The sequence below is a fragment of the Mobula birostris genome, chromosome 2, assembly GCF_030028105.1.
Source record: "Mobula birostris isolate sMobBir1 chromosome 2, sMobBir1.hap1, whole genome shotgun sequence".
Classification (NCBI taxonomy): Eukaryota; Metazoa; Chordata; class Chondrichthyes; order Myliobatiformes; family Myliobatidae; genus Mobula; species Mobula birostris.
The window spans coordinates 4,628,903-4,643,901 of record NC_092371.1 but is presented as its reverse complement, the minus strand read 5'-3'; the positions used below and the strand labels follow the sequence as shown (position 1 = coordinate 4,643,901).

At 51.2% G+C, this 14,999-nt stretch overlaps 1 protein-coding gene across 1 annotated transcript in view; it reads left to right on the top strand.

Moving 5' to 3' along the window:
* The window catches only part of LOC140211527 (tripartite motif-containing protein 46-like), a 68,671-nt gene that overhangs the window by 45,779 nt on the left and 7,893 nt on the right, over nucleotides 1-14,999 (top strand). Inside the window, 4 exon segments of the mRNA XM_072281319.1 lie at nucleotides 2,467-2,613; nucleotides 5,250-5,345; nucleotides 9,220-9,473; nucleotides 10,962-11,083. Coding sequence (XP_072137420.1) covers nucleotides 2,467-2,613; nucleotides 5,250-5,345; nucleotides 9,220-9,473; nucleotides 10,962-11,083 — 619 coding nt within the window.

Sequence of the window (14,999 nt, the reverse complement as noted above, 5' to 3'; positions counted from 1 at the left end):
CATTTCGAAAACAGTCTATTTTTTAAAATTTCTTCTACCAAACTGCATAAGCATGTACTTGCTGACATTGTATTCCATCTGCCAGTACTTTGCCCATTCTCCTAAACTAACTGTCCTTTTTTAGCCTCTATACTTCCTCAAAACCACTTGTTTGCACGTGGCCAAGTGGTTAAGGCATTTGTCTAGTTACCTCAAGGTCGCTAGTTCGAGCCTCAGCTGTGACAGCGTGTTTGTGCCCTTGAGCAAGGCACTTAACCACACATTGCTCTAGTGTCTGTGTCAGGAGTGGCCCCCACACAGACTTCCAATCTGCGCCTTGTAAGGCATGAAAATGCCCGACGCAGGCCTCTCATGGTCTGAGTCAACGTTCCCTCCCCCTCCCTCAAAACCACCTGCCCTCTACCTATCTCCATATTGTTTACAAACTTTGTTACAAAGCTATCAACTCCATCATCGAAATCATTGACAAAAAGATGCGATCCCAACACAGACCCCTATGAAACATCACTAGTCACCAGCAGCCAACCAGAAAAGGCTCCTCTTATTCCCGCAAACAGGAGGAATTCTGCAGATGCTGGAAATTCAAGCAACACACATCAAAGTTGCTGGTGAACACAGCAGGCCAGGCAGCATCTCTAGGAAGAGGTACAGTCGACGTTTCGGGCCGAGATCCTTCATCAGGACTCATCCTGATGAAGGGTCTTGGCCTGAAACGTCGACTGTACCTCTTCCTAGAGATGCTGCCTGGCCTGCTGCGTTCACCAGCAACTTTGATGTGTATTCCTTTTATTCCTCCTCTTTTCCTCCTGCCAATTAGCCAATGCTCTATCCATGCTAGTATCTTTCCTGTAATACCATGGGCTCTTAACTTGTTAAGCAGCTGCATGTGTGGCACTTTGTCAAAGGCCTACTGAAATTCCAAGTACACAACATCCATCAATTTTCCTTCGTCGATCCTGCTTGTTATTTCTTCAAAGAATTCCAACAGATTTGTCAAGTAAGATTTTCCCTTGAGGAAACCAGGCTGACTTCGGCCTATTTCATCATGTGCCTCCAAGTACCCCAAAACCACATCCTGAACAATCAGCTCCAATGTCTTCCCAAACAACGAGGTTAGACTATTTGGCCTATAACTTCCTTTCTTCTGTCTCTTCCTTCTTGAAATTGCAATTTTCCAGCCCTCTGAAACCGTGCCCGAATCCATTGATTCTTGCAAGTTCATTACTGATGCTCCGTAGTCTCTTCAGTCACCTATTAAAGAATCCTGGGGAGAATTCTGGTCCGGGTGATTTATCTGCCTTCAGACCTTTGTTTCCCAGTAATGGCAACTCCACTCGCTTCTGCCCCCCGGCACTCTCAAACTTCCACTGTTCTGCTAGTGTCTTCAACAGTGAAGACTGATGCAGTTTGTCTGCCATTTCCTTGTCCCCCATTGCTATCTCTCCTGCATCATTTTCCAGCAGTCTGATATCTACCTCTTGCATCTCTTTTGCACTTTATATATCTGAAGGCACTCGTATATTTCTGGCTCAGTGGGCTAGAAGAGTCTGTTTCCGTGCTGTACATATCCAAGTAAATGGATATACTGGCGGGAGGAGAGAGAGCAGCGTGCCGCACGTGCGCAGCTCTCCGGTGAAGTGATATCGTATCCGTTAAATAGGGGCCGTGGACAATTCTGATTTGATGGAGACGGACGTGAAAGCACAGAGGAACATCTGGAGAAATTTCTGAAACGCTCATTCGCTGCTGTCGTTACTGCGCGGTCAGGAATCTTCCGGAGGGAAGGCCTCAAAATCCCCGGCTTTGCCTGCTGTTGGCAACGGAGATTGAGGTCGAATCGTTCCGACAGAGATGGCGCTCCGTACCCGGTGTCGGGGAGCTGATCAGAGGCTCGAAGTTTTTGGATGACTCAGAGACGGATTGTGGTCGGGCATGGCAGGGAGAGTTTTTCTTCCTTCTCCCATCTGCATGAGATGTGGGACATTTGAGAAACTTTGAACTTTTTACTGTGCTCATGGACTGTTCTTCATCAAGTTATGGTATTGTTGCACTGTTGTAACTATATGTTATAATTATGTGGTTTTGTTAGTTTTTTCAGTCTTGGTCTGTCCTGTGTTTTGTGATATCACACCGGAGGAAATATTGTATCATTTCTTAATGCGTAAATTACTAAATGACAATAAAAGAGGACTATGTGTCTTCATAATCTAAATATACCATTTGCCTTTTTAATATCCTGTTGGATCTGCAAGCCAACGTTTTGTGATTCATGCACAAACATTCCCAAGTCCCTCTGCATAACAGCCTGCACCACTGGAAAAATGATCTGATCTTCATTATGGGACCTTGCTTCCTGGGAATGGGAGCTCAGATCTGAGTCCGGGAAGCGAGGGATGGGATGGCGAGGGTTGTTTGATGGTTGCCGAGTTCCTTGTACTAACGGATTGCAGGTTCCTTCTGCTGCAGGTCCTGATGTGCCCCGAGCATGAGATGGAGAAGGTCAGCCTGTACTGCAAGACGTGTCAGCGCCTCATATGCCAGCTGTGTAAGCTACGGCGGGTCCACACCGCGCACAAGATCACCCCTGTGGCCAGCGCCTACCAGGCACTGAAGGTAGGTGCCCTCCGATCCAACACGGGAGGCAGTTTCAAGGCCATTTATACCCCAGGGTAGAAATGCCGTGGGGCTGGCGCTGTCGTATAGTGGTTAGCGTAACATTTATCACTGGTTCAAATCCACCGCTGTCCGGAAATTCAAGTTAATTTCCATTCAACCATTTACACGTATACTGCCAAACGAAGCAATGTTCCTTCTGACCAAGGTGCACAACACAGTACATATAACTCACACACACACACAATGTATGAAGGAGTATTGCCGCAAATAAATTAACAAATATAACACATATTGATACTTGGTAAATTTACAACACAAGTTCAACAGTAAACAGTGAGACGCTACTGGTGCCTCATGTGTGATGAGATCTGGGTGGTGGCAGGGGGTTTGTATGTTCTCCCTGTGACCGGGTGCTCTGGTTTCTTCCCAAATGCCGAAGTCATACAGGCTAGTAAGTTATTGGGTGTAATTGGATGGTGCAGGCTCATTGGGCTGGAAGTGCCTGTTACCGTGCTGGATCTATAAACGAATAAGTAAAACTAGCTTTTTCTCAACAGCAGAGTCCGTTACAAACAGGACAAACAGTGCTGACTAACATAAAGTACAAGAGTACGTGTGCAAGCCACACCTGGAGTGTCACCTTTGGTCACCCCGCTCTAGGAGAGATGCATTGCGCTGTAGAGGAGATTTACGAGGATGTTGCTGGGACTTCGGAGACCGAGTTACAGAGAGATGTCGGGCCGTCTGGGACTTCGTTCCTGGGAGTGCAGGAGAGTAAGGTCGGAAGGAGCATAGATAGGGCGAATGTTGACGGTTTTTCTCCAACATGGGGGAATAAGGAACCAGAGAGCATCGATTTAACGTGAGAGGGGAGAGAATTAATAGGAACCTGAGGGGCAACTTCTTCACCCAGAGGGTGGTCAGTCTATGGAACGAGCTGCAGAGGAAGTGATTGAGACAGGCTCATTAACAACATTTAAAAGGTACTTGGACAGGAAAAACTTAGAAATACAGACCAAATGCAAGCAGATGGGATTAGTTTAGATGGGGATCTTGGCTAGTATGAATGCATTGGGCCGAATGGTCTGTTTCCTTGCTGTATGACTCTGTGGCACTGGTGTATATTGAGGGCAAGAAATACAGTCGAAAGGTAGTGCTTGGGTTTTTTGAGTTGGTTCAAGACCCGATGGCTGTGGGGAAGAAGCTGGTGTTGAAGCTTGAGGTGTGAGCCTTGAGGCTCCTGGACCTCCTGCCTGATTGCAAGTACAGGGCGTGGCTCGGATGATGGTTCCTGACAGTAGAAAGTTGACAGTACAGCACTGGAACCCTTTGGCCCAAGATGCGTGCTGAAGTAATTGAGATCACGGCTTCCTCCATTGTTTGAACATTCATCTGCCTGGCTTCAAGATCCTGTTGACCACCTCTTTCATACCGGCTTCCCCCACCACCTCTGGCAGCACAGTCACCACTCTGTTTTTCAAAACAAAAACTTACTCCACACATCTCCTTTAAACGTTTCCCCTCTTGCTCACTTTAAATGCATACCCTCTGGTATTAGACAGTTCATCTCTGTGTAAAAGATTGTCTGTCTACATCTCATAATTTTATGAACATCTGTCGGGTCTCCCCCCAGCCCCCGGCCCCCTAGAGAAGACAACACAAGTTTGTCCAGCCTGTCCTTGTGCCATCTAATCCAGGTAGCTTCCTGGTGAACCTCTCCTGCACGCTCCCCAAAGCCTGAATGCAAAACTCCAGATGTGCCTGACCAGTTTTATAAAGCTGCAACATAACTAACTGTCTGCTCTGAACTCAGCTCAGTCGATGTTGCCTGCCTGAGACGTCGTGCTCTGCTGGGGAGAGCTGTAGCGTTTGGCCGCGGTGTTGGTCAAGGCTCTACCCCAGCGTTCCCCTCCTCCCACTCCCAGCCCACCCCTCACATCACCCTCTCTCTCGCCCACTCTCTCTCACAAGCAGAGTCTGCCTATAGGATTCCACCCAGCAGTAATTTTCCCCCAGCTTATTAGAGGTTGTTGCAATTGCTTACTTTACCTTTTCTAGTGAGCCAGTGAGTTTAAAGGCAGCAGGATGTGGATCACTCCGGATCCTGGGGCACGTTCCAGACTAATGGGAGTCGGATGCCGTGATTTCTGAACTGTCGGATGCCAGATTGTTGGAATTTTGCCATGCTTCACTCCTGCCTGTCCCTCCCCCTTCCCGGTCCGTGTACAACTCCCCTTGGGCTTGGTCCTGCAAGGAACCCTCAAAACCAGCTGTAAGCACTGACCTTTGACCTCCCCTCCCCTCCCCACCCACCCACTACCTCCATTCCCAAAACAGCATTCCCGTTCCTCGCACTTCCCAAATCCCAGTCTGGAGACGTGTCTCTTGGCGATGACTCAATGGCATTCCTCGCCAGTGAGAGCCATCAGGCTGATTTAGAACTCGGCGTTTTGGACTGGGGTTGGATGTGGACGGAAGAGATCCACATAAAGCGACGAGACCCTCTCAGATTATCCTTTCTTTTCCTTTTTTCCCCCCACCACCCCCACATCCCAACCTTTACGCTCCCCCCTCCCTCTTGTCCTCCCCACCCATTGTCCTGTTTATTGTCTGCCATGCACCCCGTCATCCAGGACAAACTGACCAAGGCAATCACGTTCATCCTGACCAATCAGAACCTGGTGCAGACACAGATCCAAGTGTTAGATGAGCTGGTCCAGCAGACAGAGGTAGGTACTAAGATTGTGTGTGTGTGTGTGTGTGTGTGTGTGTGTGTGTGTGTGTGTGTGAGTGTGTGTGTGTGTGTGTTTACTTCGTTTGTGACCTTGCACCTTGTCTGCCTGTACTGTCCTTTCTCTGTAACTGTACTCTGCATTCTGTTACTGCTCTTCCCTTGTGCCTCCTCGATACCCCGTTGTAGAGAATTGATCTGTGTGGATGGCGTGCAGAAAATACTTCGTTACGTGTGACAGTAATAACCAATCTATCCCAGTTACTGACGGAGCAAATATACCTGTGACTAGGTGTCATGTGCCCAGTGACAAAGTCTGTCTGGTCTGAAAATTCCTTGCTCTCAGTCGCAATGGTGCAAACTAACTTGGACAGTCCTGATGAAGGGTCTCGGCCCGAAATGTCAACTGTACCTCTTCCTAGAGATGCTGCCTGGCCTGCTGCGTTCACCAGCAACTTCGATGTGTGTTGCTTGGACAGCCCTGCCTGGTTTGTAGGCCAGTTAATATGCCGCATTGTCACGTGTTTGGCTGATGCAGACAAGAAATCCTCACGTCATAGTGCCTCGAAAACCACTTCTTTCCAGCAGTCAGGAGAGAGGACTGTTTGTTTGCAAAGCTGCCCTTTTAATTTCAAACTGATCACTGCTTACCATTTACACTGAGAGCTGAAGAGTAGGTTCTTGTTTCAATCAGTGCTTGCTATTAAAACACAAATCCATAACTTCTGAATCCCTCACGGTGAGCCTGGGCGAGGCTTAGTGTTGTGTTTATTGTCAGATACACATGTGTTCGCAGGTGCTAGGAAAAGCTTACTTGCAGCAGCATCACGGACACACAACATTCACATGGAAAAGATAAATTATACAAGGAAGAGCACAATTAGAACACCATTGTAGTGCAAAGTGGGTGTATACTGAGGGAGTGATCGGGGTTGTGCCGGTTGGTCAGGAACCGAATGGTTGAAGGGAAGTCGCTGTTCCTGAACCTGGTGGTGTGGGACTTCAGGCTTCTGTACCTCCTGCCTTCGGGAGCTGTGAGAAGATGGCCTGGCCCGGATGGTGGGGGTCTTTGGGTGTTGTCTTCTTGAGACAGCCCCTGCTGTAGACACTACCGACTGCGGGGACAGATGTCGTCGACTTCACCCCGTCACTCCCACAGGGGCATAGGCCGCTGACAGCAGCTCACCAGAGTCAGTCCCGGGTCGAATGTCGGTCAGCCCTGTGGCTTCTGCTTTCGTACATCTTCGAGGCAAAGGTCCTTCCTCTCCCTGGGGTTCGGTCTGCTGTCATTTCTGTAGCTCTGAGTTTTTATGGGATGGGGTTGCTAGCCCTCCTTTCACAGCCAGGTGTGGGACCATCCATGGTGGAGTTGGAGAGGGACGTGCCGGTGATGTGTGAGGGAAGAGCTTCTTGTGCTGCTGCTGTACCAAATCAAGATGCAACCAGTCAGGGTACTTTCAAAAGTACATCTGGAGAAGGTTATTAGTTTTCGGTGACCAACCAAACCTACTTAACTTTCTAAGAAGATAAAGCTGCTGGCACGCCCTCCTCAGGGTGGTATGTGCTGTTCCCGGGACCGGGCATCCAGTACGTAGACAGCCGGGAGTGTGAGGCTGCTGACTCTCTCCGGCACTGACCCACCAGCGCACGGGCACACTCCTCCCCAGTCCGGGGGTCAGCAGTCTGCCCGCGAGTTTGCCGATGCTGCGTGAAAGCCGGTTGCCGCGGCCGGCACGCTGAACCCGGTGCCCTGCCTCGCTCCTGGGCACCGCGTGACAGCAGTGATGTCAGCTGCCGACTTGGTGAGCTGGTTCGTTACTGTCACGTGCACCGAGGTGACTCTCCTGACTGTCACCTGTTCAGATTATCTCATCACGCCAGTACCTCGAGGTAGTGTGAGGGCAAACAGCGATGGGACGCAGAATAAAGTGTTGTGGCCACAGGGAGAGTGCAGTGCAGGGTCACAATGAGGTAGATTGTTAGGTCAAGGGTCCATTTTACTGTTCAGTAATCTGATAACGGCGGGATGAGCCTGGTGTACGTGCCTTTAGGCTTTTGTATCTTCTGCCTGATGGGAGAGGGGGAGAGAAGAGAATGTCTGGGGTGGGACGGGTCCTCGATATTGCCGAGGTAACAGGAAGTGTCCATGGGGGGTAGGGGGAGGCTGGTTTCTCTGATGTACTGAGCAGTGTCCACAACTCTCAGCAGATGCTGGCTGTCTGTTCTAATTAAATCCAGTTACACTCATGTAATTCTATAACTCCCAAATCCCTAACCATGGGTTGTGTGTTTAATGATGGGGCTGGGTGGATGGGAGGGAGAGGCAGTTTTGGGAGTGGGGTAGGGCAGTGATTCAAGCAACAGGTTGCGGGGGGGGGGGAGGGGGAGCAGTCTGCCGGGTGAGGGAAGGCAGCCTCGAGAGTGGCGGTAATTCGAGCACCGAGTTGTGTGGGGTGGGGTAACGGTTTTGTTGGGGGGAGGGTAAGATAGGTGGTCTCAGGCAGCTGCTCGAGGGTCAGGTTGTGTGGGCGGGAGGATTTAGGTGGGGAATGGGAAGGTGGACTGTGGGTTGAGTGGGGGGAGGATTTAGGTGGGAATGGGAAGGAGGACTGTGTTGGGTTGAGTGGGGGGAGGAGTTAGGTGGGAATGGGAAGGAGGATGGTGTTCGGTTGAGTGGGGGGAGGATTTAGGTGGGAATGGGAAGGTGGACTATGTTGGGTTGAGTGGGGGGAGGATTTAGGTGGGAATGGGAAGGTGGACTGTGGGTTGAGTGGGGGGAGGATTTAGGTGGGAATGGGAAGGAGGACTGTGTTGGGTTGAGTGGGGGGAGGAGTTAGGTGGGAATGGGAAGGAGGATGGTGTTCGGTTGAGTGGGGGGAGGATTTAGGTGGGAATGGGAAGGTGGACTATGTTGGGTTGAGTGGGGGGAGGATTTAGGTGGGAATGGGAAGGTGGACTGTGGGTTGAGTGGGGGGAGGATTTAGGTGGGAATGGGAAGGTGGACTGTGGGTTGAGTGGGGGGAGGATTTAGGTGGGAATGGGAAGGAGGATGGTGTTCGGTTGAGTGGGGGGAGGATTTAGGTGGGAATGGGAAGGTGGACTGTGTTCAGTTGAGTGGAGGGAGGATTTAGGTGGGAATGGGAAGGTGGACTGTGTTGGGTTGAGTGGGGGGAGGATTTAGGTGGGAATGGGAAGGTGGACTGTGGGTTGAGTGGGGGGGAGGATTTAGGTGGGAATGGGAAGGTGGACTGTGGGTTGAGTGGGGGGAGGATTTAGGTGGGAATGGGAAGGTGGACTGTGTTCAGTTGAGTGGAGGGAGGATTTAGGTGGGAATGGGAAGGTGGACTGTGTTGGGTTGAGTGGGGGGAGGATTTAGGTGGGAATGGGAAGGTGGACTGTGGGTTGAGTGGGGGGAGGATTTAGGTGGGAATGGGAAGGTGGACTGTGGGTTGAGTGGGGGGAGGATTTAGGTGGGAATGGGAAGGTGGACTGTGGGTTGAGTGGGGGGAGGATTTAGGTGGGAATGGGAAGGAGGATGGTGTTCGGTTGAGTGGGGGGAGGATTTAGGTGGGAATGGGAAGGTGGACTGTGTTCAGTTGAGTGGAGGGAGGATTTAGGTGGGAATGGGAAGGTGGACTGTGGGTTGAGTGGGGGGAGGATTTAGGTGGGAATGGGAAGGTGGACTGTGTTCGGTTGAGTGGGGGGAGGATTTAGGTGGGAATGGGAAGGAGGATGGTGTTCGGTTGAGTGGGGGGAGGATTTAGGTGGGAATGGGAAGGTGGACTGTGTTTGGTTGAATGGGGGGAGGATTTAGGTGGGGTATGGGAGGGCAGACTCAAATGCTGACAGCCCTCTCGGTGTGACTCTCGAAGGCCAACAGCTTGCGTGCGCGAGAGGAGGTGGTGAGCTCGATCGGAGAGCTGTGCCAGGCACTGGAAGAGAAGCAGGGCTCCCTGCTGCTGGCCATCGATGAGAGTAAGCAGCACCGCCTGTACCGGCTGGCTGGCCAGATCTCCGAGCACCAGGGCATGCTGGAGCACTCCGGCATGGTGGGCTACACACAAGAGATCCTGAAGGAGACTGACCCTGCCTGCTTCATCCAGGCCGCGAGGCAATTGCATACCAGGTACGATTTGTGGTCTTCCCCCCACCCCTTCGGAAGGGTCGGCAGTTTCAGGATTTGGGGATGGCGGGGAGTCGCAGGTGGACAGGGCAGCAGAGAAGGCATTCATTGGGACAAAGTTCAGAATTTAGAACATTAGGCTTGGTTTATTGGCACCTGTACCAAGACAAAATGAAAAGCTTGTCTTGCATACTGTTCCTACAAATCAGATCATTACACAGTGAATTGAGGTAGAACTAGGTAAAACAATAACAGAATGCAGAGTAAAGTGTAACAGTTACAGAGAAACCGCAGCAAAAGTGTGTATAGGAAAGGTTTAGAGGGATACGGACGGGTACACGGATAGGAAAGGTTTAGAGGGATACGGACGGGTACACGGATAGCAAAGGTTTAGAGGGATACGGACAGGTACACGGATAGGAAAGGTTTAGTGGGATACGGACAGGTACACGGATAGGAAAGGTTTAGAGGGATACGGACGGGTACACGGATAGGAAAGGTTTAGAGGGATACGGACGGGTACACGGATAGGAAAGGTTTAGAGGGATACGGACAGGTACACGGATAGGAAAGGTTTAGAGGGATACGGACAGGGACACGGATAGGAAAGGTTTAGAGGGATACGGACGGGTACACGGATAGGAAAGGTTTAGAGGGATACGGACGGGTACACGGATAGGAAAGGTTTAGAGGGATACGGACGGGTACACGGATAGGAAAGGTTTAGAGGGATACGGACGGGTACACGGACAGGAAAGGTCTAGAGGGATACGGACGGGTACACGGACAGGAAAGGTCTAGAGGGATACGGACGGGTACACGGACAGGAAAGGTCTAGAGGGATACGGACAGGAAAGGTCTAGAGGGATACGGACGGGTACACGGACAGGAAAGGTCTAGAGGGATACGGACGGGTACACGGACAGGAAAGGTCTAGAGGGATACGGACGGGTACACGGACAGGAAAGGTCTAGAGGGATACGGACGGGTACACGGACAGGAAAGGTCTAGAGGGATACGGACGGGTACACGGACAGGAAAGGTCTAGAGGGATACGGACGGGTACACGGACAGGAAAGGTCTAGAGGGATACGGACGGGTACACGGACAGGAAAGGTCTAGAGGGATACGGACGGGTACACGGACGGGAAAGGTCTAGAGGGATACGGACGGGTACACGGACGGGAAAGGTTTAGAGGGATACGGACGGGTACACGGACGGGAAAGGTTTAGAGGGATACGGACGGGTACACGGACGGGAAAGGTTTAGAGGGATACGGACGGGTACACGGACGGGAAAGGTTTAGAGGGATACGGACGGGTACACGGACAGCAAAGGTTTAGAGGGATATGGGACAAATGAAGGCAAACAGGACCAGCTTAGAATGAATTTTGGTCAGCTGAAGGGTCTGTTTCTATGCTGTGTGACTCCAAGGCTCCCTTTCAGTTTGCTGTGAACGGTTGTTAACAAAATGTCTTCTTCGTTTTCAGGATTGTGAAGGCTACGGAATCCCTGCAAAACTTCATCCCGGCTGCGGAATCGTCCTTCACCCCCTTCCAGCTGGACATCAGCAGGGAGCTGAAACTCCTGAGTGACCTCCAGTTTGCCACAGGTCAGTCTGGCACCTCCCAGGCCACTGCTGACCTCCCTGAACCAGCTGCCTGCTGGGGTGGGACGTGGAACATCACCAGTTGCACCTGAACCGATGGGGGGGGCTAATATCTGAGTGGGACGGTTTGTTAATGCTGCATTGGTGGGTTTACAGTAGAGTTACAGTGGGGTGGGAACCTGACTGCCAGAACAGTTAGTGGAGAGGTTGTGGAGACAGATGTTACTAAGTCCTCAGTCAGGGATCAAAGGGTTGAGCATGGTGTGACGTATATTTCAGTGCATGAAGTATCGTGGGAAAGGCAGATGAGCTCAGGGCATGGATCAACACCTGGAATTATGATATTGTAGCCAGTCGTGAGACTTGGGTGCAGGAGGGGCAGGACTGGCAGCTCAATATTCTGGCGTTCCGTTGCGACAGAGTGGGAGGGATTAGTGGAGGAGGGGAGGCGTTACTCGTCAGGGTAAATGTCACAGCAGTGTTCCATCGGGACAGACTGGAGAACTCACCTAGTGAGGCGTTATGGGTGGAACTGAGAAATAACAAAGGTATAGTCAGCTTAAGGGGACTATGTTACAGACCACCCAACAGTCCGAGCGCTTAGAGGAACAAATTTGCAGAGATCATGGACTGTTGCATGAAACAAAAGGTTGTTATAGTAGGTGATTTTTAACTTTCCACATATTGACTGGGACTCACTGTAAAAGGACCAGATGGGACAGAGTTTGTCAAATGTGTTCAGGAAAGTTTCATTCATCAGTATGTACAAGTCCCAACAAGAGAGTGTGCGATACTTCATCTGCTATCAGGGACTGAGACAGGGCAGGTGGCAGGAGTTTGTGAAGGGGAACACTTCGTATCCAGTGACCAGAATGTGTGCCGAACTTTTAACTTTAAAATCAATTTAACCCTTCCCCTCCATTTTTCTATCATCCACGTGCCTATCAACAAGTCTCTTAAATGTCCTCAGGTGTAAGTGTCTCTATGACCACCACCACCCCTGGCAGAGCATTGCTCCCCCGACTCTCTTTCAAAAAAACCTACCTCTGGCATGCCTCCTATACTTTCTCCAAACAAAATTATGCCCCTCACATTGGCCGTTTCTGCATTGGGGAAAAGTCTCCGGCTGTCCACTGGATCTATGTCTAATCTTGTACACTTTTCTCTCAAGTCACCTCTCATTCTCTTTCACCCCAGAGAGGAAAAGCCCTAGCTCACTCAGCCTTCCCTCAAAGACGTACTCTCGAATCCAGGCCGCATCCTGGAAGATCTCTTTTTCGCCCTCCTGAACCTTCCACCTTCTTCCTGTTAAAACTCCCAATGGGAATGTGGGCCGTGCTCCGGCCCCAGGACCGTGCCAGACAGGATAGCCCAGAATCCAGGCTGGCGCACGCAGTGCCAGTATCGAGGGAGTGCCGCACTGTCTGAGGTGCCATCCTCTGGATGTTGGAATGAGGCTCAATCTACTGCCTGCTGAGGGTGTTTGAGGATCCGTGATCACTGATGGTGAAACTGGAGGCCCCTCTATCATACCTTCTCTTTCCAGAGTCCCAGGGCAGAGATTAGACACTGCTCTGTGAGTTTAACTCGTCTACACTATACTGCCCCATCACACACTCTCGGGGTCAGACGCAGAGTGAAACTCCCTCTACACCGTCCCATCACACACTCCCGGGGTCAGACACAGAGTGAAGCTCCCTCTACATTCTCCCTTCAAACACTCCCGGGATCAGACACAGAGTGAAACTCCCTCTACACTGTCCCATCACACACTCCCGGGGTCAGACACAGAGTGAAGCTCCCTCTACACTGTCCCATCACACACTCCCAGGGTCAGACACAGAGTGAAACTCCCTCCACACTGTCCCATCACACACTCCCGGGGGTGGTGGGGTCAGACACAGAGTGAAACTCCCTCCACACCGTCCCATCACACACTCCCAGGGTCAGACACAGAGTGAAGCTCCCTCTACACTGTCCCATCGCACACTCCTGGGGGTGGGGGAGTCAGACACAGAGTGAATCTCTGAGGGATAGGATTGCGTTGCTGGGACTCTCTGGTTGGGGTCTGAATCCAGGTGCTGCCTGTCCTCTGAGCTGGCATCACGGGACTGAGTTTGTGTCTGCGTGCGTGACCGTGTTCAGAACATCTGCAGCTGTGGTTTCAGAGAACATTCTAAATATAGCCCGGGCCAGAACTGTCTCACACCTGCATCAGCTCCTGGTTTAGGAGTTTAATTGTTCGGGTGGGATAAAGAAAGGTTCAACACATCTTCTAATCACAGCTTTTTTAAAAATTAGAGCTCTATAACACTTCAGGCCACATCGAGAGTAATGCGTTAGTTCTGATCTCCGCATTACAGGAAGGATTTGGAAGCTTTAGGAAGGGATCAGCGGGATGCTGCCTGGATTAGAGGGTTTGAGCTACAAGGAGAGGCTGGACAAATCGATGTGACGGTGGAGGCTGAGAGGAGACCTGTTAGAAGTTTATCAGGTTGAAAAGCAAAGCCACAAGTGTCAAATACTAGTTGGGCACAGCTTTAACGTCAGAGGGGCAAAGTTTAAGGGAGATGTGCAGGGTAGGTTTTGTTGAAACAGAGTGCTGGGTGACTGCAACGTGCTGCTAAGAGGAATGGTCAAGAGTCTGATCACAGCAGGGGCTGAGCCTCAGTGGTACATGCTATCAGGCTTTTGTGTCTCCTGACCGATGGGGGAGGGGAGAAGAGAACATAAATCTGGTAGGTGAGAGGTCAAGGGGTTGGAGGTAGGGTGTTAGCATGAGTTGAATGTTGGTATTGCGTTGAGGATAGGGCGGCAATAATTGGGTCCTCTTTGTGCTGTTACCAATGAATCCATTCCTCGCCCACAGCTATCTTTGATTTGTATAGTATGTATAAATTGGAAGACACCCAGGTAAGTGGACACTGTCCTGTCACACTCCTGACCCGTGCCTTGTAGACGGGGGAGAGGTAATGTGGCGGATGTTGAGTGTATGGACTAACTCCACCCAGGGAGTTGGAGAGTGTCCCGACACACTCCTGACCTGTGCCTCGTAGACAGGGGAGAGGTAATGTGGCGGATTTTGAGTGTATGGACTAACTCCACCCAGGGTAGTGGAGAGGGTCCTGTCACACTCCTGACCTGTACCTTGTAGATAGGAGAGAGACTTTGGGATGTCGAGAGGTGAGTCACTCACTGCAAGACCCCCCAGTCTCGGACCCCTGGGCTGTTGATGCTGGGGGACTGGGTGTTGGGAATTCAAGGCCTTAACCAGCACCAAGCACACCCACAGTTCAGGCTTGGGTCTTGAGCCAAAAATCGGTGGCATCGGCAGCCCAGGGACGCAGCAGGTAGAGCTGCTGGCTCGTGCTCCGGAGTGCTGGGTTCAATCCCCACCTCGGGTGGTGTGTGTGTGTGTGTGTGTGTGTGTAGCTTGCGTGTTCTCCCTGTGACCACACGGGTTTCCCCCGGCTGCTCTGGTTCCCCCCCACATCCCAACGACGTGCGGGGCCACTGGGTCAACGGACCACTGTACATCACCCTCCTGGTGTGTGGGTGGGGCTAGAATCTGGAATGGGATAATGTGAGGCGAGTGGAGTGGGAGTAAGTGGGGGTGGGGATGGATGGTGGGCATGTTTTGGATGGGCCGAAGGGCCAGTTTTCCTGCTGTACAACACCCAAACTGCATCCCATCTTGTGACTGGATCTCAACAGTAACATCCCCACAAACTGGGAATATGTTTCCGGGTTTCTAAAGCTCCCTGACACGAAGAGACTGGAGGGAGGCGGGTTGGAGCAGGAGAGTGTGACGGAGGGAAGATCAGTGATGGAGGCGGGGATTAAGGAGCTGATTGATTCATTCTGTTCCCAGTTTTTATTTTATGTAGAGGTAACGGGCCCTCCTGGCCCAGTGAAGCCT